The 27,433-nt window shown below is 33.8% G+C and overlaps 1 protein-coding gene across 3 annotated transcripts in view; it reads left to right on the top strand.

The window, feature by feature from the left end:
- CSMD3 (CUB and Sushi multiple domains 3) overlaps positions 1-24,699 on the top strand; it is a 684,352-nt gene extending 659,653 nt beyond the window's left edge. For all 3 annotated transcript variants that reach the window (XM_074577705.1, XM_074577704.1, XM_074577703.1), the window contains 8 exons: positions 4,581-4,692; positions 5,786-5,965; positions 10,183-10,248; positions 12,401-12,559; positions 16,757-16,869; positions 18,819-18,906; positions 20,516-20,651; positions 22,012-24,699. In XM_074577705.1, the coding sequence (XP_074433806.1) occupies positions 4,581-4,692; positions 5,786-5,965; positions 10,183-10,248; positions 12,401-12,559; positions 16,757-16,869; positions 18,819-18,906; positions 20,516-20,651; positions 22,012-22,171 (1,014 nt within the window). In that variant the 3' untranslated portion in view covers positions 22,172-24,699. The remainder of the gene's footprint in view (positions 1-4,580; positions 4,693-5,785; positions 5,966-10,182; positions 10,249-12,400; positions 12,560-16,756; positions 16,870-18,818; positions 18,907-20,515; positions 20,652-22,011) is intronic.
- The last annotated feature ends 2,734 nt before the right edge of the window (positions 24,700-27,433 follow it).

Below are 27,433 nucleotides of genomic sequence, written 5' to 3'. Positions count from 1 at the left end.
TTTTTCTCTCCTCTGTCATTCTTTATTCACCTGGGATTATTTGTAAAGTTTCTAGCACATTTTTACACCACTCATACTGCAGCTCCACAGTATATTTCAATCTACTCTATTAGGTGCATTTCATCTGTGTTAGATACTTGTTCTTTTTTACTCCTGAAACATGATTCTGTCCAGGTCTGCATTTCTTTTAAGTGAACATGGGTGAGTTGTTCACAGCCATGGCGTCTCCAGTGCCAACCCTGTGTCATATGTCTTATCATATCCACACCTGTACTCTTCTTCACAGTATTCTGTGTCTCTGTTTCTCAAGGCCTTTGCTATCATTCCTGTGCCAGTCCTCTACTTCGCTATACCACATCACATTAGCAGTGAATAGCTTATTCTGCACATAATAGATTCTTGTTACTACTATGGATATAAAGCTATGGTTGTAAACCCTACAAAGATAAAGGAAGGCATAAATATTAGTCATAGCCAATTGATCACAAGAAAATTTGATGCTACAGCTAAACCAAGTTTAAAAAATAAAAAAAAAAAGGAAAAAAAAAGCTCCATGCAGCTCAAGACACTGTTAGACAAAGGAAGCCTGGCATGCCTCTGCCCAGAGGTCTTGCAGACTCAGTAGCCTGTAACTAGTAATGGCAATAGTGTATTACCGGGTTACCAAACTGCAGATACAGCAAACACTTAAAGAGTTGTGTTTTTGTTCATGTAAAATATGATGCTAAAGGTTAGTGAAGAGAAATAACAGATGTTCACTTAGCCTCTTGATCCTTGACATGAATTACTGGTGATGAACGAGTTTGTTAAAGTATCTTTGTGTTCTTTGGCAAACTGAAGGCCAAGAAAAAATTGAATGTAGAGTAACTAATGAGAATTAGAAATATCTTCTATTCTTATAAGGATTATAAGAAATAATAAATAAGTTGTTGTTGTTGTTGTTGTTGTTATTATTATTATAAAATATTATAATAATATTTTTTAGTGAAAATAATTATGTAGAGTACTATTCTATTCTTTATAAATGGGTGCAGCTTGATATTTGTAAGTTTTCTTCTCAAATTGCTATTTCTCCTAATAGGGAATAGCAGATATATGGTCTTTGGTTCTTAGCAAAAGGAAAAGTTAGTGATGCTGATTTTTGGAATATCCAAACCATAACTGACACTATGGAGAAAGCAGCTGTGGAACATAGATGATAAAGCCGTATACAAGGAAATATTTTTAATTTTTTTGTTCAGGATTGGATGCACACACAGTTGCACATAGAACAGTTCTTCCCTAAAACAGAGAAACAGAGAGTACAGTGAACACAGCTATTTCAACAGTTTCCCCAGTTCTCCCCACTAGTGCTTCTATTCAATCTGTATAACAAAAGATTCAGAAAAATCAGAACACCTCAAGACTGTGAATTTTTTAAGACCATAGAAGGCTGTATTATAGCGCCACCTGGTGCCTCTGGCACAAGAATATTGCAAAATAGACTTCGTAAAGTAATTTTTAAACTACTTATTTTATTTTATTTTATTTTATTTTATTTTATTTTATTTTATTTTATTTTATTTTATTTTATTTTTAATAATTACATATAGCTTGTAAGCTTTTTGGGCTTTAGGAACAGGAAGCCTCATTCCATTATTTATTTATTCATCATCTTGAGTTGCAGCACTTCTTAGAAGATCTTAATCACTTGATCAACTGTTGTATTTTTGAAGATACTTTTGGGGCTTATGTATATAAAAGTTTTGTTTCCTTAACAAGGAAAATAAAGATGAAATCCATTTTGTTGGTGGAAATAAGGATGATAGTTTCACTAGTAGTTACTGTTTTGGATAGAGAAATTGGTATTGAAACAACTGGTTGTAATAACAATAGTTTGTTTTGAGTTCTGCTCGCTTGTTGTGGGGTTTTGTTGTTTTTGGGGTTTTTTTTTGTGTTTTTTTGGTGTGTACTTTTTTTTTGTTTGTTTCTTTGGTTTTTTTTTGTCTTGTCTTGTCTTGTTTTGTTTTGTTTTTAAATTGTGGAATGCTATCAACTCAGCCTGTCCACTTATTTGGCAACTTGAACCATTTCCTTATCTCACTGATATATTTCTCATACTAAAGAACTGGTTTGATGTTTAGGCAACCAAGTTTCTGTGAAACCATAAGGTAGGCAGAGCTGCAGAGAAGATGGGCAGACAGTGAAAAAAAATTCTATTTATTTCTTGGTTCTGCTCTTCGGGTGAACAATTTTCCTTCAATATATCAGTCCAGCAGAAGACTCAGTTCATAAAGAACTAATCCAAAGTTATGAACAGGCAGCTAAAGAAGAGAGAGGTGTTACAGAAAATTGAAAAAACACACCTTCTTCCTTTTTTTCGCTGTTATGTATTGAGTCCTGTAGGTCTAAATTATGGACACGATTTTTCATCTCTTTCAACTCATGAAGTATGAACTTTCTGCTAAGGCCATTCTTGATTAGTAGAATCACAATATATTGAATTTCACTGAATATACTGAATTCATTTTTTTGATCTATTGTCTTTCTATTCCTTTAAAGAGATTCTATACAAAAAGTAGGTGAAAATTTCAAGATTGCAGTTTTCTGATCAATTCAGTATTGCTTATATTTAAGTGGTGTTGAGCTAATATATGAGAGATAATCACATCATGAGAACTGTTGAACTCTGAAAAGAAGAAAAGTTTTGTTTGTTTTTTTTTAAAGAGAATATAGCAAATAAAATATCAATTGAAAATAAATGAGGTGGTGTGACTGTAACGAAGCGGTTAAAGCCATACAGTAGCTACTTCTGGAGTTGCTATTGACTACTAGAGTTTGAATCTCTAACTTAGTTACAGTTTAGAATTAGGTATTTGAGTATAAGGAGACAATTAACCTCTTTACCTCATTGACTTCTATGATGTCCAGCTACTCCGCATCACAAAACAATTATATTCAGGAAGATCATACAGTCATCTTTGAAAGAATGAAGTGGAAAGAAAATTAAGTTGCTATTCAGATGTATATTGAGAAACTACATTTAACTGTTAAGTTGAGGTTTGGTTTTGGTTGGATTTTTTCTGTGTGAGCAAGGGTGAAAGGGTCCTGGTTTTAAAGACAGTGATGAAGTATTAACTTCCTTGATAGCTCAACATTAATAGGGCAGGTGCTTCTTCCATAGTTGTGAATGGATGTTGCTTCAATAAAGGCAGATTACTGAAGTGAACAAATCTTTCATAAGACTAGTTCTTGCTCTAAAATAATATATTGGTGGTGGCTGTTTTAACTAGGCTCTTTACCACACAAAAAAAGTACTTCTGTTTCTATTTGGTGCAACTTCTAAAACTTCTAGTGTTTTCTTTTAAAAGTAATTACATAGTCCAGTGAACACAGTAAAGAGGAAAAAAAAAAAAAAGGAAATGAATTTTAAATCACATACTGTGATGATGAGCTACTATCTGTAGTTCATGGGTTATTATTAAATTTCATTCTGATGAGAAGCTTGAGCTGAAATACAATAGTGCTATAAAGTTTCAAATGACTCCTTGTAGCAGTAAAATGCTGTTTCCCAGGACTAAATTATTGTGAAAGAGTCCATGTTTTACCTTTGAGCATCAATTTGAATCAAGCGTTATATATTTAATCAAAATAATGAATGCTTCCAAAACCAAAAAAACCCAACCCAGAATGATAAATGTGCTGTCACAAACAGAGCAAAGTTTTTAACTTCTTGTTTAAACATGAGTTGCTAAATATATTAATACAGGTCACTGCAGAACAGAAGATGTGATCTATGCACCTTAATATTTGAGTTAACTACTCACAGCATGTAATAAACTACTCTCTGGATGATATACTTGTAATCTAATTTCCTTGCTTTTGATGGAAAATGAGAATTATTTGCATTCTCATCAATGTCACCATGACTGGACATGCTGAACAAGTTATTCCATGCTTTGTTTGTGCAGAAACTGTTATTGACTAAAGAATTCTATTTTCCTTTTTATGCAACACATACCCATAATAAGAATAATAATTAACATCTAATCTCAGAGGAATTACTATTTTAAATTGTAATGTGCTTGTGTTCAAGGTTCTATTATCTGCGTGGTATAAAGAACAATTTTATTTTTTTACCTCTTGTCATCAAAAAACAAAATTAAAATAAAATAGGAACATTACAGTTTCTGAAGCATGAGACACTGTTGTCGACCAGGCCTTGTCTGTTCTAATTAAATATTTCTCACTATAATTTGTGAATTCATACCATGGGTCTAGTTAAGCAAAGGTCCAGCAGAATCTATTACCCATTTCAGCTCTGTGACTTCCCTGGTTTGATGCAAGATTGCCCAACTGGCACCTCCTTGGTCCAGAGCTGGGAAACCTCAGTGAGCTTGGTTTCCAAACTCACCATGCCTCAACTGTTCCGGGTCCAAAGCATCACACCAGAGAGACCACAGAAGAAGAGGTTTCGATTTTCTTCCATGGAGGATCACAGTTTATTATGTGAAGAAGTTTGCTATCAAATTTTGAAAAAAAAATAACCCACACTGATATTTCCTCATAACAATATTACTGTGATTTTTACTTTTCAACAGGTGGGAAATGTTGTTCAATTTCAATGTAAAAAAGGACACCTTCTCCATGGCTCAACAACACGAACTTGCCTTCCTGATCTTACATGGAGTGGAATCCAGCCAGAATGTATACGTAAGTAAATGATAGATTTTTGATCTAACAATTTTTTATCTAGGCTATTTATGTACAGTAACATTATATATATAAAGTTAACTTAATTTACATAGTTTTATTAACTTAATACAAATTTGCATTACTAGCTTGCAGCAGCTAGAAATGTGATTTTGTGAGTGAATTTTTCAACAATAGCCTATAGAGTTAAAAAACAAAACAACACAAAATAATGAGAATAACAAACAACTTCTCATCCAGAGAGAAGCTGAAAATATTAAGTTTCTTTCTAAGATGTTGCAACCTTTCCAATAAAGATAGTGAAACAATTGGGAGGAGGTGGTGAGAATAGGACACATAGGAAAGCCTGCACAACCCTAAATTGTACTGGAGCACATAGTTACAATCAGTTCTAGTAAAGAGTTTGAGCTGTTTCCCAATTAAGGAGTCAGGGTATTTTAAGAAGGGGTAAAAAAGGTTTTGTAATTAGAAATTTTTGAATCCAAAATGAAGAGAATCATCTTGCTTGGGTACATGAAGTAGCATTTAATTTCTTAGATCTTTTACATTACAGTAAATAGTGCTAATTTACTGAAGGTATAACACCATGGTTAATCTTTCTATTTTTTTAGTTAGCAAGCTGTATTTTTCTGGAAATAGTCTCAAGTTATAAGGTCTGACCTTGTAGAATCACTTCAGTGTATGCAGAGCACATCCACAGAAGAAAACCGCATTAATGTTTCAGTTGATACTAGCGTTCTCCCTAAGCAAACAGCAAATCAGTAGCTCAGTGTGTTGAAAGGTATGAGTAAGTGGTAAGGTGTGAGCTGCTTGTGTTTGCATATGCAGACAATTCATTTTGGTCATGCAAGTGCATTTTCATTGGTTCTTGGTCCCTTGAAATTGAAAGGTCCATTTTCCTGTGTATTCACATGCTCAGGACAGTAATTTATAGACTATGTAGTAATTTGTAATTTGAATCAAAAATGTAATAATATGTTATATTTATTGATTTTTTTTTCTTCATTAGTTACCTGTCAGAATGGGTATAGATTATTTTTTCAGAAATATTTTCACCATTTTGACTGAAGGATATTTTATCTTTTCTTTGTAGCTCACAGCTGTAAACAACCAGAAACACCAACTCATGCTAATGTTGCAGGAATGGATCTTCCCTCACTTGGTTATACTTTGATTTACACTTGCCAGCCTGGCTTCTTCCTGGCAGGAGGATCAGAGCATAGAGCCTGTAGGTCTGATGGCACATGGACTGGGAAAGTTCCAGTTTGTGAAGGTAAATACTTTTGTTTCCCACGCATCTATTGTATTTCATTATTTTCTTTACTTGCAGTCTAATAAGATAAGGCAGAATGGCAAGGAGAACTAAGAGGGAGAACATATAAGAGGATAACTAATCCTTTGCCAATTGTGTTTAATGTGACGTATGCTTTCATGTACTTGTCTTTTGTTGGCATGCTCAGAGGTGTCAATTACAGATATAATTCTGGAGGCCAAATACTTGCGTAACGCCTGCTTTTAAACTTTTGACTGAGTCAGGTGTGGACTACATTCTCATAAGCTCAGTGGAGTAAGAATCTCGGTGATCTGAGAATCAAGATCAAGAGGTGCAAAAGATCAATCTTTTGCACATCCCTATTAAACTTAGATCAGGATAATTTTATTTACAGAGATTGTGTCAGCTGCAAGACAACTATGACAGTTGCAATACTACCATGATTTAGTTGCCATCATGGAAATATGGCGGGATGACTCACACAACTGGAATGCTGCAATGAATTGCTATAATCTCTTCAGAAGAGATAGGCAAGGAAGGAGAGGCGGTGGGGTAGCCTTGTATGTTAGGGAGTATTTTGACTGTCTAGAGCTTGATGACGATAATGATAGGGTTGAATGTTTATGGGTAAGAATCATCTGGAAGGCCAACAAGGCAGATATCATGGTGGGAGTTCCTTGGGAGACCCAATCAGGATGAAGAGGCAGACAAAAAATTCTATTAGCAATTGGGAGAAGCCTCACAATCTCTTGCCCTTGTTCTCACGGGAGACTTCAACTTACCAGATGTCTGCTGGAAATACAATACAGCAGAGACAAAACAGTCTAGGAGGTTCCTGGACTGTGTGAAAGATAACTTCCTGACACAGCTGGTGAGGAAGCCAACTAGGGAGGGTCTCCTGCTGGACCAGTTGTTCACCAACAGAGAAGGACTTGTGAGTGATGTGATGGTTGGAGGCCTTCTTGGGCATAGTGATCGATCACAAAATGATAGAGTTTTCAATTCTTGGAGAAGTAAGGAGGGGGATTAGCAGAACTGCCACTGTGAACTTCAATAAGTTTGCAGACAATGCCAAATTGGGCAGGAGTGTCGGTCTGCTTGGGGTAAGAAGGTCCTACAGAGGAATCTGGACAGACTGGATCCATGGGGTGAGGCCAATGGTATGAGATTCAAGGCCAAGTGCCGGCTCCTGCACTTGGGTCACAACAGCCCCATGCAGTGCTACAGGCTTGGGGAAGTGTGGCTTCCCCCCAGATGACCTGGGGGTGTTGGTCAACAGCCAGCTGAATACGAGCCATCAGTGTGCCCAGGTGGCCAAGAAGGCCAATAGCATCCTGGCCTTAAATTGGACTAGGGGAGGTTCAGATTGGGTATTAGGGAAAAGTTTCTTCACCGAAAGGATTGTAAAGCATTGGAACAGGCTACCCAGGGAAGTGGTTGAGTCACCATCCATGGAGGTATTTAAAAGACACGTATATGTGGTGCTTAGGGACATAGTTTAGTGATGGACATGGCAGTGCTAGGTTAACTGTTGGACTCAATGGTCATAAAGGTCTTTTCCAATGTAAACAATTCTATCATTCTATTCTAATATTGGAGAAGGATACCTGAAGACCAAGTAGGTGTTTGAATTTCTGCATGGAATTAATCCATAGGGTTTAAAATGATTTTATATTTGTGTGTAAGCAACAATATACTACTTGCAAACAAAATGTATCTACTTTGTCCTTCATGTTCCAACACATCTATTTTTTTTTAATTTTTACTACTTACTTTGTCATGTCAGGGCGTGAAAAATATCATGGCAAAATCATGGTGAAAGTGGTGTTTTTCATGTGAGATAAGAAACACCCTCAAGTATAGCAACTGTTTGGAATCCTATTTCCTGAATAATTAAAGCACCTTTCAGATTACTGATATCTAATGTTTCAGATGTGTTTATCCCTAGTGCTCTTACAGAGGCGTTCAAAGGCTATATAGCCAAACACTGGTACTTGGAAGGGAAATAGGAAATGAGTATTTTGTATTACTGAAAAACAGGTGTCCTGGCATTATATGCCAGGCAAGTGCTGGGGGAAAACAGACCTCAGCTTTGTGAAAGTGTTAGAAAGCAAGCTGCCAGGAAGCTTATGACTTGTTCAGTACTCAGAAAGTGTTATGGCAGGCCAAATGTGATTCATGGATTGTATTTTGATCCAAGAATTTTCTGCCAATGATATTGAAACAAGTAGTATTAGCTGTCTTTTCTGATAGTAAGGAACCTTTATGAGATTTTTTTTTTAAAGTATTAAGTGGTAAGTATGAGTGTATCTACCTTGTCATATAACTTAGTTTTCCAATACTCTGAGGAAATGTTACAAAAATGCAAAATTTTTAGGATCAGCAGGCTTGCTTCTTGCTTTTTAGCAGTGGAGAAAGCTAAGAATGAGTTTTGTAAAGTATTGTAAAATATTAACTCTCATTAGATAAAATAAAATATCTCTTAAATATTTTCAGTTTTACTTATTAGAAAGGCTTGAAACATCTCTCTCCTGTGGAAGGGAGAGGAGAAGCAGGTCAGATTGTTCACCTGTGATTGTGAACTTCACAATAGTAACTTGGAAATGTATGAAAAGGAATAAAACATTTGAAGTTGAGACCTCTGAAAGGATTTGTAGGGGAATTAAACCACAATTTGGTCCTTTAAATACAAAACTGCAATTGTTAAAGTTGTACTCAGCAAATATCTGGACCTAGAAATTTAAACTCCATAGATAATTTGTTTTAGTTTGGGGTTTGTATTTAAAATTTGTATTTAAATTTTATTTCATATTTAAAATTTCAGTCTGAACTTGACTGGAAATGTGTCCACCTTGACAAGGCTGATTGACTCATCAGCTTTTTATACTAAAGCCCTTTGGAAAGGATCAACCAGATGCTTCTAACCTGAGCTTGATATAGTCAAAAAGCATATGCTGCTGAAGCATGCCCTCCACGTCAGCCATGTTCACGGAAGTTCAGTAAGTTTCTTTCAAAACAGAGAGGAAACAGAGATAATCAACCAGTAAGAACAGGCCATGATAACTTTTTGTTGAATTCCAACTCCAGCCCTTGTTTCTTGCCAGTTTTAATCTATATACCAAAAGCAAGCCTTCTGTAATAAGCTAAAAGTTTTTCTCAAGAAAAATATTCACAGTTCTTCATGCTAAAGTTTCCTTTTTATCCAGAAAAATACTCCATTCAAGTAGAAGGAAGTTGCTTTTCTTGTCTTTTTTTTTTTATTTTTTAGAGTACGATCAGAGAGAAAAGCCCTGGGTTCAATGCCAAGATCCAAAATACAAATATTGAAATAACCATTGGAGCAAGGAATGGAGCCTTGTGCTGCATGAGAGTGTTCTACATTAGGAGACAGAATTATGTGTCTTCTTTATAGCCCAGTGAATCCAAATTAGTTTCTGCAAAATACAATTTTTTCAGCTGCAGGAAATGACACTGTCCCATTGCATTTGGTTCATCATCTTCAGTGGTGGGAGAGTTCCTGCTTTAAGCAGAGAAGAAATGAATTTCTCCAACTTCCAGTGCTCAAATCACTTGAGTGGCTGGCGATGCTGTGGACAGCCTCATTTCTTTCTTTCCTTTGCTACTCTTTAAAGAAATGGTGACCTTCTCCTCCATTGTTAAGAGATTAAGCACGAATCTTTGGGTTTTCAGTCTTGAACACAACATGCCCCACTCAGTACTGTTGAAAATAATTAAGTCCTGGAGAGGAACATGATTTAAAACACGTTTGTTATGTATTTTTTCACTGTTTGGTGTTACGTTGCTTCCAGTCAGAGCACTATTCACAGTGCTGCTTTGTGTCGATCCCAATGTAAATGACGTAACTTGCCTTAGATGACATATTAGAAGACATCTTACATATTAGGTGCATGGACTAGGACTGTGAATTACGAAATGTGGATTCTGAAGAGAAAGTCTATGCTTTTTGGGTGTTGCAAGTGACTTGGTAGCATACAGGTGACTGACTGGAGGAAACGCAGCAACAGAGGAAATCTGCTGGCGTGTGCTCCTGTGGTATTAAGGCTTGATACTAACTGAAATCTCATTTGTATTTTAGTTTGAAACACCATCTTATATCCTTTGTAACAAATAAGCTCCACTATGGAAATTATTTTCCTAGTTTCTGAGTAACATATTTGCTATTGATTTGTCTTCTTGTCGTTCATTCTTTCTAACAGCTGGTTCCAAAATATTAGTGAAGGACCCCAGACCGGCTTTGGGAACACCAAGTCCCAAACTAAGTGGTAAGTACTTTGAGCTATATATAGTTTTAAACAATTTCTGTAGAAAAGACGAGAATCCGTTTAGTGAGACTGCACTGAATGGCTTAGAAGGAATAAAAGGTATTAGATTAGGCATTACATCAATAGAATAAAAACATCATTAATTAAATTATTCCCCAACATTTAAGTCCATCTAGACTATATGGTATTATTAATATCTATATATAGTTTCTGATTGTTATGTGATGAGAGTTTTGTTGGTTTCACTGGAATCACTGTGTTCTGTGTAAGATCTTATGCAATTTACCCATTCAGATACTGTACTACTCAGCCAGAAATAATTTAAAACCATGTTGTTTCACAGTTTTTTTCACAGTCTTAAGCTTCTTTTACATATTGATAATTTAAATTGCTTTACCCAAATACTTCAGTATTAGCTTTCAACTTAGCCTTCAAAAAAGCTAGTTTAGCCTAGAGAAGGTAGTCTCTCTAACTCTGGCTAAAGACAACTCCAGTTTTAACTGATTTGCTAAAGGAGACATCTTTGGATGTCCTGACTAGATCCAAGAGAAACCTTTTTCTCTCCACAGCAGAGACTTTTTGAAAAGGGAAATCTCCTTAACTAAAACAAGCCTTTAACTATAACTCTATTAAATGTCTATCAATAAGGAATAAAGATTTAAAAGTAATTCCTTAGTATATGGGGGTTTGGGCTGTTTTGTGGGACATTTTTTTGTTTGTTTTCATTTTTTTTATAAAGAAAAACCAGGTTGCACACTACTTCAAAACTGTGTTTGTCAATGATGTACTGCATGGTAGTCGTATTACCGTTTCTTTCGTTCAGAAGCATTTTGTACAATCTCAAATAATTGCAAATAAAGTACATAAAGATCAGTTTTCCTGAAAGTAGGGAAATAAATCTCAGGCAGATCACAAATCAACAGCATCAGACCATTTGCACTATGCAGTTTCCTTGATTGCAGTTTGCAGGCCAGTATCTAGGTGTTTGGTTTTATGTGTTTCCTTGTCAAAAATATATGCATATATACATATACATACACAAATAAAAAACTAGGAAAGCTCTTTTACCCTCCATGGGGAAGGCAACCTATCTCTGTGACCCATAAAATAAATGATGAAGGAAGACTGTTGGGTATTGCAGTGTGCTCCAGTCTTGAATTTCAGGATAACCTGAGAGAGAATGGGGCAAGTATTCTTCTGTGTTTATCTCATATGAGACGCCAACACACACACAAACCAGAGTTTTAAGTTCCATGTGAGTGATTCCAAATAATGTGAAAGTGCTGATTTAAAATAGTGATTATTTGTTATAGGGCTAAGTGTGATAAATTTCCTTTGGAAAATGTATTAAACCAATCCTAAATTGCCTTCAATTTAATTGTTTAAATGGTATCTCCTGTTAAGATTTTAAAGATTTGCATGTGTCTGCTTTTGCTGGATAGGTAACTTTTTTTTTTTTTAACCATACTGTTGCTGGAATAACATGACTTAAATTAATCATTTTACAGTTGGATAATGATAAATTTCAAATGTAAAGGTATAAATCTAGCATATTTATTCTTCCTGCAGTTTATGACCTTTTTCTTAATTTTAAATTAGGGGAATTTTTTTTCTCCTGGTGAAGCTCATGATTTTAAGCATTTGAAGACAAGACAAAATGTCTTTTATATTTTTTTCATTAGAAAAAGTGACTAGGTAATAAAGAAGATGCTTATAATCTTTTAATGTCATTTAAATATGCTTGTAAAATTTTTGATATATAAATTGATATTAATTTTTGCAAAAATGAATCCTAGCAGTATGTCCCTGCCTGTATGTGCAGGCATAGAAAAGATTCTTCAGCGAGAGGAATCTGGTCTTTTGGTTACAGCTGTTAAATTAGATTTTGTGAAGTTCATTTAATTTTAGGACATACCCATATTTAAGGAAAGGAGCAAAAGAAGGTACAGTTGTGATTGTGTTCTTCAGTACGAATACATTTATTTCATAAATATGAAATGTTTTTTTATGTTAAAATTTGCCTAATAGACTTAAAAATAGAGAGGGTAATGTAGAGAAAATGCTAATATTTATCATATATATTGTTGGATGCTTGACTTCCTAAGTACTAAATGTTGAAAAATGTATTGAAACATGTTTGATGTTTATATAGTTCCTGATGATGTATTTGCCCAAAATTATATATGGAAAGGATCTTACAATTACAAAAGCAAGAAACAACCCATGACTTTGACAGTCACCAGTTTCAATGCAACTTCAGGAAGAGTAAATGCGACACTTACAAACAGCAATATGGAATTGCTGCTATCAGGTATGGGATAAGAAAAAATAATTTCCATTTATTTTTTTCTGCCTTATAAACATTGGTTCCCTGTAACTTTATACATAACACTTAAACTTTTAACATCTTCTGAAATTTTCTTAGCTTATTAAAGAAATTTTCATTCTAGTTCAGTTCCTTTTCAAAGGTAGGGATATTTCCACCTTTCCCTTCTCTCCCCTTTTTTAGTTTCCCAGGGTTATATTATATTTGGAGTTAATTATGTTTTAGTTATTATATTTGGAGTCAATGAGGAGTGAAAGAAACATCCTAATTCTCATGCTTCTTCCTTAGATGTTATAAATACACTTAAATTACTGTTCCTGAGATTTTTTTTAATTCTTAATCGTACAATTTCCCTTTAATAGCCTATTAATGACTAATAAGTAATACGATGCAGCAAGGCTATAATAGGACCTAGCAAGGCAGAGATACTTAATGAACTTGGAGACCATGGAGAGATTACACTTGTTAGACTAGCTGATATAGTTGAAAAAAGTAGCTACCCTTCATGCTGTAGTTTCAGAAGCAGCCCTTGATTGCAATCTTCGTTTATGATATTCCACAGTCCCTGCTACACAGAGCACTGTTGCCATGGTTATGCTGGCACAATATGCACAGTTCTCTACACTGTGAACCATCACCAGAAACTGCAGATAGGGCTTGACAAGCAAGCAAACAAAAACACTCTAAAAAATGTTTGCGTTTATAGTTTTTGTTTGATTTTCAAACTGTCAGTCCCTTGATTGAGACATCTCAGCCACACAGCTGAGAAAGCATAAAAGAAACACCTGAAATCAATATTACCACTCAAAACTTAGTTTCTTAAAATGTCACCCTCTGTCTACAACACTTTTTGTAGGACTGAAGAGGCCTAAAAATGCAGTCATGTATAAGCTGGACGCTTCTGGTTTTAATCTTGTTTTCTGAAGTAGTTTAACATCACTGTTTATCCCAGAGGTGTTAGCAAGGACAGAATTGACAGAACATTAACCTGTTGGAAAAAAAAAAAGAGAGGGGAAAGTTTAGTCCATATGTTTCTGAGGGGGGCTGTCTACAGGAAGAATGTAATGGGCCAAAGAAGCCATGTGTCCATTGAGCTTATTTTCTAGTATCTAGTAGAGGGGTGAATTTTTGTCATCAGGTTTGTCTGTTGAAAGTATTTTGCAGGTGTCCTTTGAAAAGTCACACCTGAGAGGCTGTAGATGGACTGAATGTTTCATAAAATATTTTTGACTGGTAACTGTTTGTCTTGAATGTCTGAGTGAACTTATTCTGTTGTACGATATCTGCTTAGTTTCAGTCATGTAATTTCTATGAGGGTATTAGATGCAGTAGATGTAGTATTTCATGTTTTTTTGGATTAGTAAAAGTAAAAGCTATGTTTTCGTAGTCAACCAACCTTCACTTCCAAATAAAAAGGTTTTCTCAATTGGACACAAAAGTGATAACAAATGTCCATTTTTTGCTCTACATACAGGCATTGAACACATCATCAGGTAGTTAATATTATTTTCTTTCCTTATTTTGCAGATAGAAAATTGAGATTCTATATATTGAAAGAGTATCTTAGGGCCAGGGTAGTAGGGATGGATCAAAGAAGACATTTAGATGCTATAGAGCTGATTTCTCCTATACTTAACTAGTAGGTTCCTGAAGTGAAAAGTCGTTCTCTCCCCGTGCAGCATTTACTGTTTTGCATTCCATCATTTGCTGCATCTTTTTTTTTTTTTTATTTTGACACCTGTGCTTACTGTAATTATAGTATACATGTCTGTCACAGGTTAGAAATGGGCGTATTCTTTTGATCAGGTTAGCATGAGTGAACATAACAATGCTATTATAGGGATTAAGAGAAAAGAAAGATACAGTTTTTACTTGTTTATTTGGTTGAGATTAAACTCTCACTTGTACACTAGGAAACCAGTTGCCAACTCTGAAGAAGCGCATCGGCCTTTCACGAAGAAATGCTTGTGAACCCACCATTGTAAATTAGCAGACAATTAGGTGCCTTGGTCTGTGGGAAGAATTTTCTCTATGCTCTTGTTTGAGTGCACGAACATAATGTTGGTGCCCACGTGCACACACCATATCCCTCAGCCTGAGGAAAATATTTCCTAATGTACATTTATAAGATACCAAATTCCAAATGATTTCTAGATGCACACTGTCTAAGCTCTTGAAGTGACCAGACACTAGGTGATAATGTTAACTCAGTCCCAAAGACAAGAGAATAAACCCTGTTTTACCAAGGCACATTCATTTGAGTTCAGTGCATTGTTATCACAAAAGTAAGTCTGCTTGTAAGCTCAGACATGATTTATATATAATGATACCTCCTATAGAGCAATCACCTATCCTTAATGTTGAGAAAGTCTTTGTCCTGTAAATTTAGGCATGTAAATGAGAAACATGAATTAGGAATCTCATTGCCCTGTCCCTTACTGCAGCTTCTGAAGAGAGCTAGGAAGTTTGCATCTTAACCTGAATTGACCTTTTGAGATGCCCATCTCACCGTAGTCCATAGTGAGAGCCTAGAGTGAATAAAGTAAAAGAGAGGACAAATTTAAGTGTCTTTTCTTAGTTGGGATACATCTGGGCATGTGATCTGTTTCCATTTTATAAGATTTTGTTTTTTGCAGATTAGCAGCCAGCAAGACAGATGTTACCATGTTTCTTCTTTTCTGGAATTCCTTTTAACATAATAATATCACCCACCATTTTCTTCTGACTAAAAAACTATTAGTCTGAAAACTCTGCTGTCTCCCAGATCATCTCTTTGCAGCACTGCAAGTCCAATATTAAGCTATTTGGTTATGCCAGCATTTTTTCCTTCTCTACCTTAAGATGCAAAGGGCACTAAGTACCCGAGCATTTCCTCATCACAGAATTTTGATGAACATAGAAATGTGAAATGACCAAATTTAAGGGTACTGCTATGTTACTTGAGTTTTCAGTCAATAAAAAGGGATCTAGTTTAGTTAATGTGTAGCTAACACATACTAACTAAATCCAGTCTGAAGTCTTCCACATCTGTTAGTCAGTAATTTTTTTTTTTTAAAAAAGGAGGGATGAAAGCCAGTGTTTAATTCTAATTCATTTACAGCATGAAGACTGTTCTATGATGTATTGAGTCCAAAAAATCAGTGAATTTTAATTTCAGTTTGGTGGAATTTTCTGGAGGTGGAAGTATAATTTTTTTGTTTTTTTTTTTTCTTTTTCTTCGTTTTGGTTTTAGTTTTGTTACTGTTTAAGTTTTAGCCATCGTTAGCTTTTGTTCATGTGAAGTGCAATATAACCATGTGTGATTCTACAAATAGAAGATTTCATATGAAATGAACTTCCTATGAATTTCAGTGCTCTGCCAGAAAGGAAATGATCATACTAGAGAGGTCTTCATTTTAAAACTTAAAGTTTTAAACCATTAATTGATAACAATGGTTGAAAATGTGGGAGAAATTCATTATATTAATTGTTAACCAGTGTCTTTGTAATGGAAGACTAAATCACTAAGCATATCATACTGTTTTATTTTCATTCTCCAAATTAACAAATAAAGTTATTTGGGTTCTAAACATTTCTTCTGTAGGAATGAAAATGAATGAATTAATTATGCCTACAAAGTAAATAAGGTTATATACAAATCTTATTGTCTGGAAGAAACTGTGTCTTAATATTGACTGATGAAGAACAACTCAGTTTTTTGAGATATTTTCGAATTTAGAATTCTTAATTAGGCACCAGCTTTTGGAAAATAATTTAGATGTGGATCTTCCTGTTATCACCTTAATTAGCTGCTGACTGAATTGCAAATATGTAAAGTGGGGATGTGAGCTTCAAATACGCTCCACCTGATTCAGAACAGTATTTTTCATCTCAAATCAGATTACTGTCAGCGATTGTTCTGTCTAAGGTTGGTTACCATAAGTGTTAAGTAACAGCTGTGTGTATAGGGTTTCCCTTCTGACCTCTCTACAGGCTAAGCTAAGAAGAGTTTCTATTGAAATCCTATGATAATTGAAATAATTTCACAAAAGTATGCATCTCACTAAACTACAATTTTGGTAACGATGCTACCTATTCTTCCTGGTTTCACTTTTTAAAGCAAGAGATTAAATGCTTATTCTTAAAGATGTAATTATTTCTCTACTCAATACAAATATATTTTTTTAAACCTCTATTCTACAGGAGTGTATAAAAGCCAGGAAGCTCGGCTAATGCTCCACATATATCTCATTAAAGCACCTTCCCATACCTCTGTGAGCAAGTTGAAAGAGGAAAAATGGGCTATGGATGGTTTTGTGAGTATATTTCTGTGAAAAGATTTTTTTTTTTTTAATTAAAATCATGCTGGTGTTCTACACCCAAAAAATACTGAGACTTATCAAATGGAATCTCGTGGATTCATATCAAATGGAAGCAGTGCTGATTCATTAAATGAAATTAAAATTTTATTGTAAGATATAGGAGACCAGTCTTTGAATTTTGTTCCAATATATTGAGAAATTTTGTCATCATGATAATATAATATCAATTTATAGTAAATTATAATATTAATATAATTGCAATTTTTATCATGTTTTAGCAGTAATGTTTTGGTGATATTTTTAGAAATACCATGAAAAAGCTGAACTGTTACGTGAATGGGGAAAACAAAATATATTGCTCTGATTAAGCATGAAGCCACTTGTAGGTTCTGGTGCTGAGCTTATTCTTTAAAAGGCAGAAGAAGAGAGGAGGAGGGGTGAAGAGAAGAAGAAACAGCCCGGGTGGCTGGGATGTGTTTAAACCATGAAAAGGAAATCCCTTCAGAGAACAGATAGGAAAAACAAGTATCACCCAAGACAATGTTAAGGCTGGAAAAAACTGAGTGTGTTGGGGGCCTGAGAAATTTTATTTGCCAGAGAAGAGGGCAGTTTTTTCAGAAATGGAAGAACCTAAAATAATTTGGATGCTGATGAACTCTCATACATCCCTATTATACTGTCTCATTTTTCAAGGAATCTGTCTGCTTTCTTATGTTTCACTTACTGGTAAAGCACTATAGGGACACCAATATGGGTGCACATGCCAAAAGAAGAGGTGTACATTGAGGCATATGCATAAATTTATATTTGTATAACTTGTGGCACTACTTCAATAATAATTTTTATAAAAGGTGCAAAACCAAAGCAAAAAGCTCTAAACCACTTAAACAATAAACATACTAGTAAAAGGGCTTACCTCCCTTGGTTTGTATACAAACTTTAGGTTTTGTAAGCTGAGAAAAAAATATGGTAAAAGCAAGAAATTTACTTTCAAACTTCTAAATGTACAAAAGTACAGAGTACAATCCCTACATTCTATATGCTATTTAAATACTGTTCTTATTTGACCATTTTCTTTTTTTTTTTTTTTTTTAATATCTTGAAATAGCTTAAACAGGCTGTTTTACCCCAAAGTAAGAAATTCACCTGAGAATGCATCCTTTTTTCAGTTAAAACATAGCTTCAGGTCATTGCTGAAGACACACTGTTGCCTTGAGAAAGGGAGGCTTAAGGGAAAATCTTGAAGGAAGCTGCCTTGGGATCGCTGAATTTAAACCTAATAACTATGCTGGGAAGCAAGTATCTGTAAATTTGGACACAATGTGCAGTGTATTAGTTTAGAATGTACTTATCTTAATAAGGGAGATATTAAGCAGATTAAAACCCTTTCCGCCCTCCCACAAGTATTTTAGTTTATACTAGCCTTTTTTGCTCTTGTGCCAAAATCCTTTTCTGGTCTACAGCTGTAATTATTGAGATAAACACTGAGAAAGAACAAAGGGACTGTCAGTTGAATGCCAGGTCTTTTTATTTACTTTTAAAGCAATTATTAAAACCTCAATATTTGCATCCTTAGGATTATCTACAATATAACTTTTGCCATCTACTTCCTAATCGAATCAGATAATTATGAAGTACGTAAGACACTTAGAAATACTGACATGTTGAATTGCAAGAAACTTTAAGTTTTATTGGTTTTAAAATGGCTTAAATACACTTAAAGGTAGTATAAGGTGGTATATGGGACCATAAGCTACCATGTCTAGGGTGTGCCTTTTACAGTTCTGTCTTTTCTTCTGAACTTTATAGATTTCCTAGAAAAGAGAGGATGTTTTTAATGATGTATAACAGCTACCAGTCAAGCATATTAGGATATCTCTTTTCCAAATAGATATTTGTAACAAACTTTTCCCCATTTAATTCAGAGTACTTTTTGTTTACAGGTTTCTGCTGAACCTGATGGAGCAACATATGTTTTTCAAGGATTCATACAGGGTAAAGATTATGGACAATTTGGGCTTCAAAGATTAGGTATGCAGCAAATTCAAAGTTTTTGCCAGTTCATTGTTCCATAGTGTATTTTATTATGTCCAGTAATATAAGGGTACCTGCAGGGTGTTATTAGTATTGACATTTTATAGAAGATTGAGATATTCGTATCTTTAAAATCTCATTTAACTAGTACTTGCAAAGAGTGTTTTGTCAGAAGTTGTTAAGGACTTACAGATGCCTTGCAATGCACTATTTAGAATACCTATACATTTGTAATGTTTTGAGGAATGTTTTTCTATAAATAAGTGTAAAATGCATTTAGTTTCACATCTTAATCACTATTTATAAAGCCGGTGTTATAGAATACGCTGCTAAACTGACCTCTTGCTCATAGTGCTGAACCAACGTTTCACCTCAACATTTGCTAGAATCAAGAAATGTTTCCTTTTAATGAATGTAAAAAGAGTTAATTCCCTTTATTAACTTAAAAATATTTGAAACTCATCTAACAAAAATCAAAATGCAAGACCCTTGGCAAAGTGTTTTGATAGTTTTTGGGTTTTGTGTGTGTGTAGTTGTGAGATTATTTTTTGTAATATATTGAAGGTACCTTTGATATCTTCTAGGAACAGAATGGTTCAATCAGGTTTAAATTCTACAGTAGAATTCATTGCAGTTAGCACAGTCAATAATGTAGTTAGGGAGAGATCTACAAACATTGAACAGATTTTGTTTAGCATGTTTACCACTTCATTATTTCATGCACACAAACACAAAAATAGTTTCTCTGAAACAAAATATTTTGATTGCTGTTCCCATACAATTATTTTTAATCTTTGCATTTTAGTAGATTGATTATCTGTTTGTTTCTTTTTGTTTCGTTGGTTGTTTTGGGTTTTTTTAAATTTCTATATATTGTCCTGTAAGATCCAGAAAGTCAGAAAATATTATGACCTTTGTAATTCTTAGATCCAGTTCAAAGCTTAAAAATTAACTTAGAAGCTGCATTGGTATTCCTTTCCTAACATTAAAATGTGTATATTTTATCTGTGTAGATAATCTAGATAATTTTTTCCTCAACCATGCAGCAGATCATATTCTTTTTTCATCAATATCTGGCTTTAGCTCTTCACAATTGTTCCTACCTCTTTCACTCTATATATCAATCGCAGTGCCTAATGAAATCAACATGATACCTCTTCAGGTGATTTACCCTTTCCTTGAAATCATGTTTGCTTTTTATACATGCAGTATTTATTAATTTCTGAAATATACAAATATAATCAGTAATATAATCAAACATATGCATTATTATAAATGTGACTTTTTCTAACACAGTACATTAATGTGTATTAACAACATCCAAAAATTGAACCCCATACAGAATTATGCAGTAAGATATTTATTGTACCAGAGTATATGTATTATTGTCCCAACATTTTGCATCCACTTATTAATCAGAATATGGTATACCACACTACGTTTTCTATCCAGGTGGTCTCAGCATACAGCTGTGTGTATACATCTGAACACATTACAATGACCCAATCACAAGGTGTTATTGAATTCTGAAGTTTAGGAGTAGTATGTGCCAGGGGTAACAGACACGTATATTATATTACTTGTTTTTTCTTATTATTCCATTTAGGTCTTAACATGTCTGAGGGTTCAAATTCTTCTAATCAACCACATGGTACAAATAGTAGCTCAGTGGCCATTGCTATCCTTGTGCCTTTCTTTGCCCTTATATTTGCTGGTTTTGGCTTTTATCTTTATAAACAAAGGTAAGTATAAATTACGTATATAGAATTCCTGTATGACTTGGTATTTTTCTTACCTTCAGTCTTTGTTAGTGCAAATAAAGTTTCTCTAAAACCACAAAGTGTTTGCAGAATATTCATGTAGACAGTTCTTCCTACCCCCCTTAAGGTCTGACATAATGACTGAGAGATCAGTTTATCGCACGGTGCTATACTTTCATTCCTACCTATTTAAAATGTTATAAATTTCTGTCTTTATGATATCAAAATGTATGCTATAAATTATCGGCATATGAGAAATAATATAACGAATACACTTTGCTTGTACTTGCAGTAGATTGCCTGCATTATTATTTTTTTTTTACGTGTGACAGAATTGTGAGTCATATCTTGAATACTTTATTTTAATGCCTGCTCTGTTTTTTGGCATGCAAGTATATGCAAGTATTATGTCATTGAGAGGTTTCATTATGGAACTGTTCCTGCACCTGAAATTATTAGTTCATATGCAATTGTGTTACGTAGCCACCAGTCTTCTCAATTTCATTAGTCTTAAATTCAACAGTTTTGTTTGTGTTATCAAGACTAGTATTACTTCTTTGCATTTAGTGTCAAGTAATCTTTTCCTACAGCTTTAAAGCGTCATATGACTAAAGAAAATTTAATCGCTTTAATGACAAGACAATTCTTTGCCTACTAACTCAAAATAATGATTTATGTCAGATATCCTGACAATAATTGTAATATACTCTGCAGGATAACATTAGTTTAAAATACGTACCATCATTTTTAAATGGTACCACTTGTTTTTGAACTGCTTCAGAATATGAAAAAATGCTCATGTAATTTTTTTATATGTTTGCTATTAACAGTTTACTGTAAGCACTTGTCTTTATATCTTATATTGATGATTTGCAATACAGTATGCATTTTGCATATCAATATAGATGAAATTTTTCAAGGGATTGAACTTTGTTATTTTGAGTTATTTAGTGAAAAAGAAAATTTTACAGCTATAAATTAATTCTTGACAAACTTGTGGAGTCTCCAAAAGGAAAAAGAAAGTCTCAGTCATCTCGCTGGGGAAATATTGCATCTGTACAGGATTTTGTTGTACTCTTAACTATCATCTGACCATCAAGTGGAAATACCTACCTCTTCTCAGGTTGTTAACTAAGTTTTTAAGTGAACACCATTTAAAATGAATCATAAATCCCTCAAACTTTGATAAAGTACTAATTCTTAGCACAGATACTGTAAAAAAATTGAGATGTTGTATTTAACTCCCATATTTGGAATTGAGAGCTAAACTGTTCAGATTCTTAAACGACATCAAGTCAGGGAGGAAAACTGCAGTTACAAATACTCTGTCTTTCTTCTACAGGACTGCACCTAAAACACAGTACACAGGATGCTCTGTACATGAAAATAATAATGGACAAGCTGCTTTTGAAAACCCCATGTATGACACAAATGCAAAGTCTGTGGAAGGGAAAGCGGTACGATTTGACCCCAACTTGAACACCGTTTGCACAATGGTATAATGTGGTAATGATATGTCTTCAAAGTCTGGAAATTGACACACAACACAGTGCACACACAGTTCACTGATTAAAAAAAAAAAAGAAATTAAAAAAAATTAAAGCACACTTTTCAGGATATACTGGGTCACCTTTTCCTGAGAATGATAGACAAGAATGGGTTGTGGTTATTTTGTTTTGATTTTGTTTTTCATAAACTGGATCAGAATTCTTCTTCGTGTATACCATGGAGAGTTTTAAAAAAAATTGCTGCACTCCATGAGTGCTACTCACAGTTTATTTGCTTTTTTAAAAAAGGAGGTTGTTCTAAAACATAAAACATATTTGCATATATTGGAGGAGCATCCACTATCAGTATTTCTGTGCTTTATAAAAACTATAATAGAGGGACTGGGTTAAAAAAAGATATAGGTAGAAAATAAGAGCTAAACTTACAGGAGACAATAGGTCACTGATTTCTCTTTAACAGTCATATGCTACATTTTTCTCATGAGTTTGTACCTTTTTTTCATTTATTCATCCAGTTAGTATTTTATTTTTCTCAGAACAGTTAATTATTTAAGTCCAGGACGTAGTATTTAGAAATCAGCAAGTACAACTTACTCTTTTCATATCACAAGAGAAAAATTAAAATGTCATGTTCTTATTTAATAAATTTCCTTCCCTGCCTCACATCTTGCTTCCTTTTCATGTTCCAAATCAAACACCTTTTCTCTGTTTCCATTAACAGTACCCCCAAATAGTAATGTTTCTACATTTCTTCTGTCAATCATACAACTAGACAAATTTTGCAATCAAGAAGCTACTATGAATTGAGCTTTGTACATGGCTATGTTCCTTACTGTTGAAGATCATTCAAAAGAGTGACCATCTTACATTTTTTTCAAATGTGAAAACATAATTTGATATTTCCAATTGAAAAGTGGAGTTTACAGTAACATTAGTAATCAAATCCATATATCAAAAATTTAAAAGTCCATTTTTCAATCCATGCTAGTTAAATCTAGACATATCATATCAGTTTATTCCTTCAGCATTCTGTCAAAATGCATGCACAAAGCATGACGAAATCCCATTGAAGCTGATGTATTCTAAGAGGCTTCAATGAACTTTGGATCAGACCTACAAGGGAAGAGGAAGTAATAATTTGGAAATACTGTGTTTTCATGTCTATTTTATCTATATATTCCATACTTTATGGAAAAAAATCCTTACAGCTAATGATTTAAAATTGAATATATTACCATAGTGCAATGAAAAAAAAATATTAAAAAAAAAATAAAATATATATATATATATATATAAAGCCATGATTTTAGTAGGGACAATCCATTCATTTTAGGGACAATTCAGATTCCACAGCCCTCAGATACAAGTTTTAGACATTCCAGAATCACTTCTAAGGAAATTTAATGTTTAGTTTTACAGCTATTTCATACCAGAATTAGTCAGTGGCAACTCAGTAATTTATTTGATGTAGGTCATTGTCTTCCATTCATAGCATGACTCACAAATGCTGTGTGTTAGCCAGTGTGAATTATCTGTTATTGTCCCTTTCAGACATTAATAATTCTGTGAAAATCTAAACTTTTTATTACCGTAATAGAGAGTGCCTACCAAAAATCATTGTACCCAGGATTGCTGCTTGGATTTCTATAATGTTTGATGAATTTCTTATAAACCATTTTACAACACTTTGTTTTGAATATTCATACAACTCTGTCAAACTGTATTCTACTAAAAGGATGCTGTTTTATATTTTATACCATTGGTTGTTATTTATTCTTGTTTATTCAAATGACTGCAATAACTATGATTCATTCATTAATGTTAAGGTTAATACATTTGAGATCGTTTAAAATGTTTCTTCTGCAACTGGCTACTCCTCTTATATTAATGCATACACTTTTGTAAAGAAGTATATTTTTATGAAAAAGGATTTGTAAAAGTATGATGTAAATTTTCAGTGCAATGTAAACAAAATAAAAATGGACAATTGCTTTTTTTAACCATGTTTCTTCTTTGGAAGATGAGCTTTAAACTCATTTCAGTTGTGAAGATGAGAAAATATTCAAATTAATAATTCAAATTTGATATTTTTGTAGATCTTAAAATAATGAGGGTTTTTTTCTGAATCTTCCTGTGAATTTTAGGTGAAGTAGCACGACTTAGATTACTTTCACAAATAACCAATGAGTACAATATGTAAAATTACCTATTTACTAAAATGAATTTTCTGCTTGACTTGAAAAAACAGATTTACACAAAAAAAAAAAAAAAGCCTATACTTGTCAACCCAGTGAAAGGCACGGAAAAAACTCTTTTTTATGTTAAAATTAAAAAAATAATTAAGAAAACCTTAGCGTTCTTCAAGGTAGTAGACAAACTATTTTGCACATTAGTTTTGCTACCTTTCTGCAGAAACGTACAGGACATCCATATTAACAGGTACTACCAATGCATACAATATTTTCTGGCATTAAAAAAACACAATGTTGTCTTTTAATGACACATTGAACTATTGAACTGGAGGGGAGGATCTCAATTATTTTACTGTAATATTAAAATGGTCTTTTAACTACCCCTTTTCCTTGCAAGCATGGAAAGTGAATGAAAAATCCTGATCTGAAATGCTATTCATAGGGTAACGGGGAGGGAAAAAGTCTAATATTCTTTTGTGAATGTGGTTCTCTATATAAGCTGAAAAGGCCCATTCAGGCCCACAATGAAATCACTGAAGACTGTGTTGTTAAATACATTGAAAAGAGAAGCAACAAATAACTGTAAAAATGATATTGTGAGGATCAAGCACTATTGCTTTTTGAGGGGGTTCTAGAGCAAATTGGTTAATTCTGAAAAGCAAAAAAAGTCCTGTTTCACAGTGACCAAACTTTCATATGCAACCTAGAATATGAAGTTAATCTATTCTCTTTTTTTGGTTTATGCATTATATACTTTAACCTATAGAAGTAAATAAAACTTACATTGAACTTGTTCAACAGTTCTGTAATGCTTAAGCTAGTATCCAGCTTGCCTTTTCAAGAATTGTAATAGAGAATGGGGGTGGGTGTTGGATTGGGTTGGGTTGGGTTTTTTTGCGGGTGTTTTTTTTGGTTTTGTTTGCGGGGGGTGTGTGCGTGTTTCTTTGCTTTTTATTTTAGTTCCTGAGCTGTTTGACTCATAATTTTTTTGTGTATAAACTGTTCGATATTATAGTAATAGAGTGGTTATTTTTCACTATGGCATATGGAATTTCAAGTTTCAGTTGCTTGATTGGAGTTGGTTAGCACAGTCTACTTTCAGACAGACACCAGTTGTCTTTGAGATGCATTGAGCTCTTTTAATTCTACATTATCTGCATGTCAAGAGCCGACTGGTCCCCTATGTGTCATAAAGTCATACTGTAATCTGGTTCATTACTGAAATCCAGAAACCACACAGTATCACCTAAACTCACCAAAGTAACAGTTCCAGTAGAACTACTCAGAACAACTAGACCATCATAAAATGGAGCTAAAAATGCCTGATTTTACTTTTGTTTGTGAGTCAGAGCTGGTATTAATATGTAGGCATCTTATCCTGGAGAAATTCCTTGACAACAGTACAAGAAGCTGTTCTTGTCAAGGAAATAATTTAATAGCTACAAATTTTATAGCTTCTTATAGAAAGCTAATGGGAAGTGAAACAAATCTATAGACAAGTCTTTAAGTTATTAATCTAGGCAAAAGCTTTTATTTTCTAGGCCTTAAAAGCATATATCTCAACCCACTAGTACAGTTGGCTGAAGTGTTATTAAGTTATTTTTTCCAACATTAATGAAAGACAGGAAATTTAAAATCTTGGGTATCACTGCACAAATAGTCAGCAGATCTGTATCTCAGTGCGTAGATTCAGTTGTAAGTCCCTAAATACTACCTAACTACTACAATATCAGAGTAAAGCACAGATCGCTTGTGCAAGAATATTCCCATTTTTTCACCTTGTCCATGCTCTTTCTATAAAAGATGACCTGCTCCACAATGAGAAAGTCAGTATGTGTTGCAGCATGATTCTTTATAGGATGATAAGAGTTGGAGAAAAATACGGCTTGTATCATTTCTTATACTAAACCCCCACAATCATTGTTAGATTAATTTATGAAAATATTTTCCAATTTCAGATTGTCATTAATATAAGTATATGAAGTGTCTCTGACTTCAGAGGATCACCCAAGCAATGGTGAACTTAGCAACCAAGTTTCAGAGCTCCTTTCATAAGCATTTTGTTAGTAAGCTTACCAGCCTTCCATGGTACTATGGAAAATCTACGTAGCATCTCTCAAACCCCCCCTTTTTTTTTTTTAATTCATTTATTTTTCTGAGTCCTTTAGATTATTTCTTTTATTTTCACTCATGTGCATTCAGAAATAGGTTGAAGCCAGAAAAATGGTCAAAAATCACTAAAGGTCCATTAAAAAAAAAAAAAAAAAAGAGTCTGGGGAAGCATAAAGCATAAAGCAAAAATAGATTGATGTTCTATGTTAACAAGTTAAATGGTGTTATATTTCATCAGTGATTCTGAAACCAGATGAGTAATATCAGGCTGGTATTACTTCATCTTACAGGCCCTCAGAGCAGTTTAACCCGTTCATTCCACCTATACGCATTTCTTGAGAAAAGTTTTTGTTCCTCCACCTCTTATCCATTAAGTTATTTCTTACCTGGTTTGAAAAGTTGTTTGATCCAAAAAAAGTTCTGAAGAGCAACACTTAGGGACAGGAAATTAGAAAATCGTTGTGAATAGGGTCCATTTTATTTTAGTGATCTGCTAAAAACTATGAAATCATGCTTTTTGGTAGCATTTATGGGCTTTATTTTTTTATTAAGGTAGAATTAAAATATTATATCTCTTAAACCAAAATCAAAGTGTAAAAATATTTTGAGACTTGTAAATTTATACTTCTGTTTGTATTTGTAAAATATCTTTTAAATGACATGCATACAGTCATGACAGTCTGCTGCTGTCAATGTCATGTAGAATACAATACTTACCTCTAAAGTGATGGACAAAGAGAAAATGAATGCAAAGCTCTCACTGCACTCACTACTGCTATTTTTACATTGCCTATAAGTAAGTTTAAGATTGCCAACGATGAAGCAGGACCTATATTAGATGTAAGACTGATTAAATAAAGCATATTTCCAATAAAGTAACTGTGCTTTCCCCCTTTTATAATCTTCTCTGGATGCAGAAACTATGTCAACATGATATAGATTGTCTCTAACC

The sequence above is a fragment of the Larus michahellis genome, chromosome 2 (assembly GCF_964199755.1).
Source record: "Larus michahellis chromosome 2, bLarMic1.1, whole genome shotgun sequence".
NCBI lineage: Eukaryota > Metazoa > Chordata > Aves > Charadriiformes > Laridae > Larus > Larus michahellis.
Note: the sequence above shows the minus strand (reverse complement) of the source record. Positions and strands in the feature narration are given on the sequence as shown.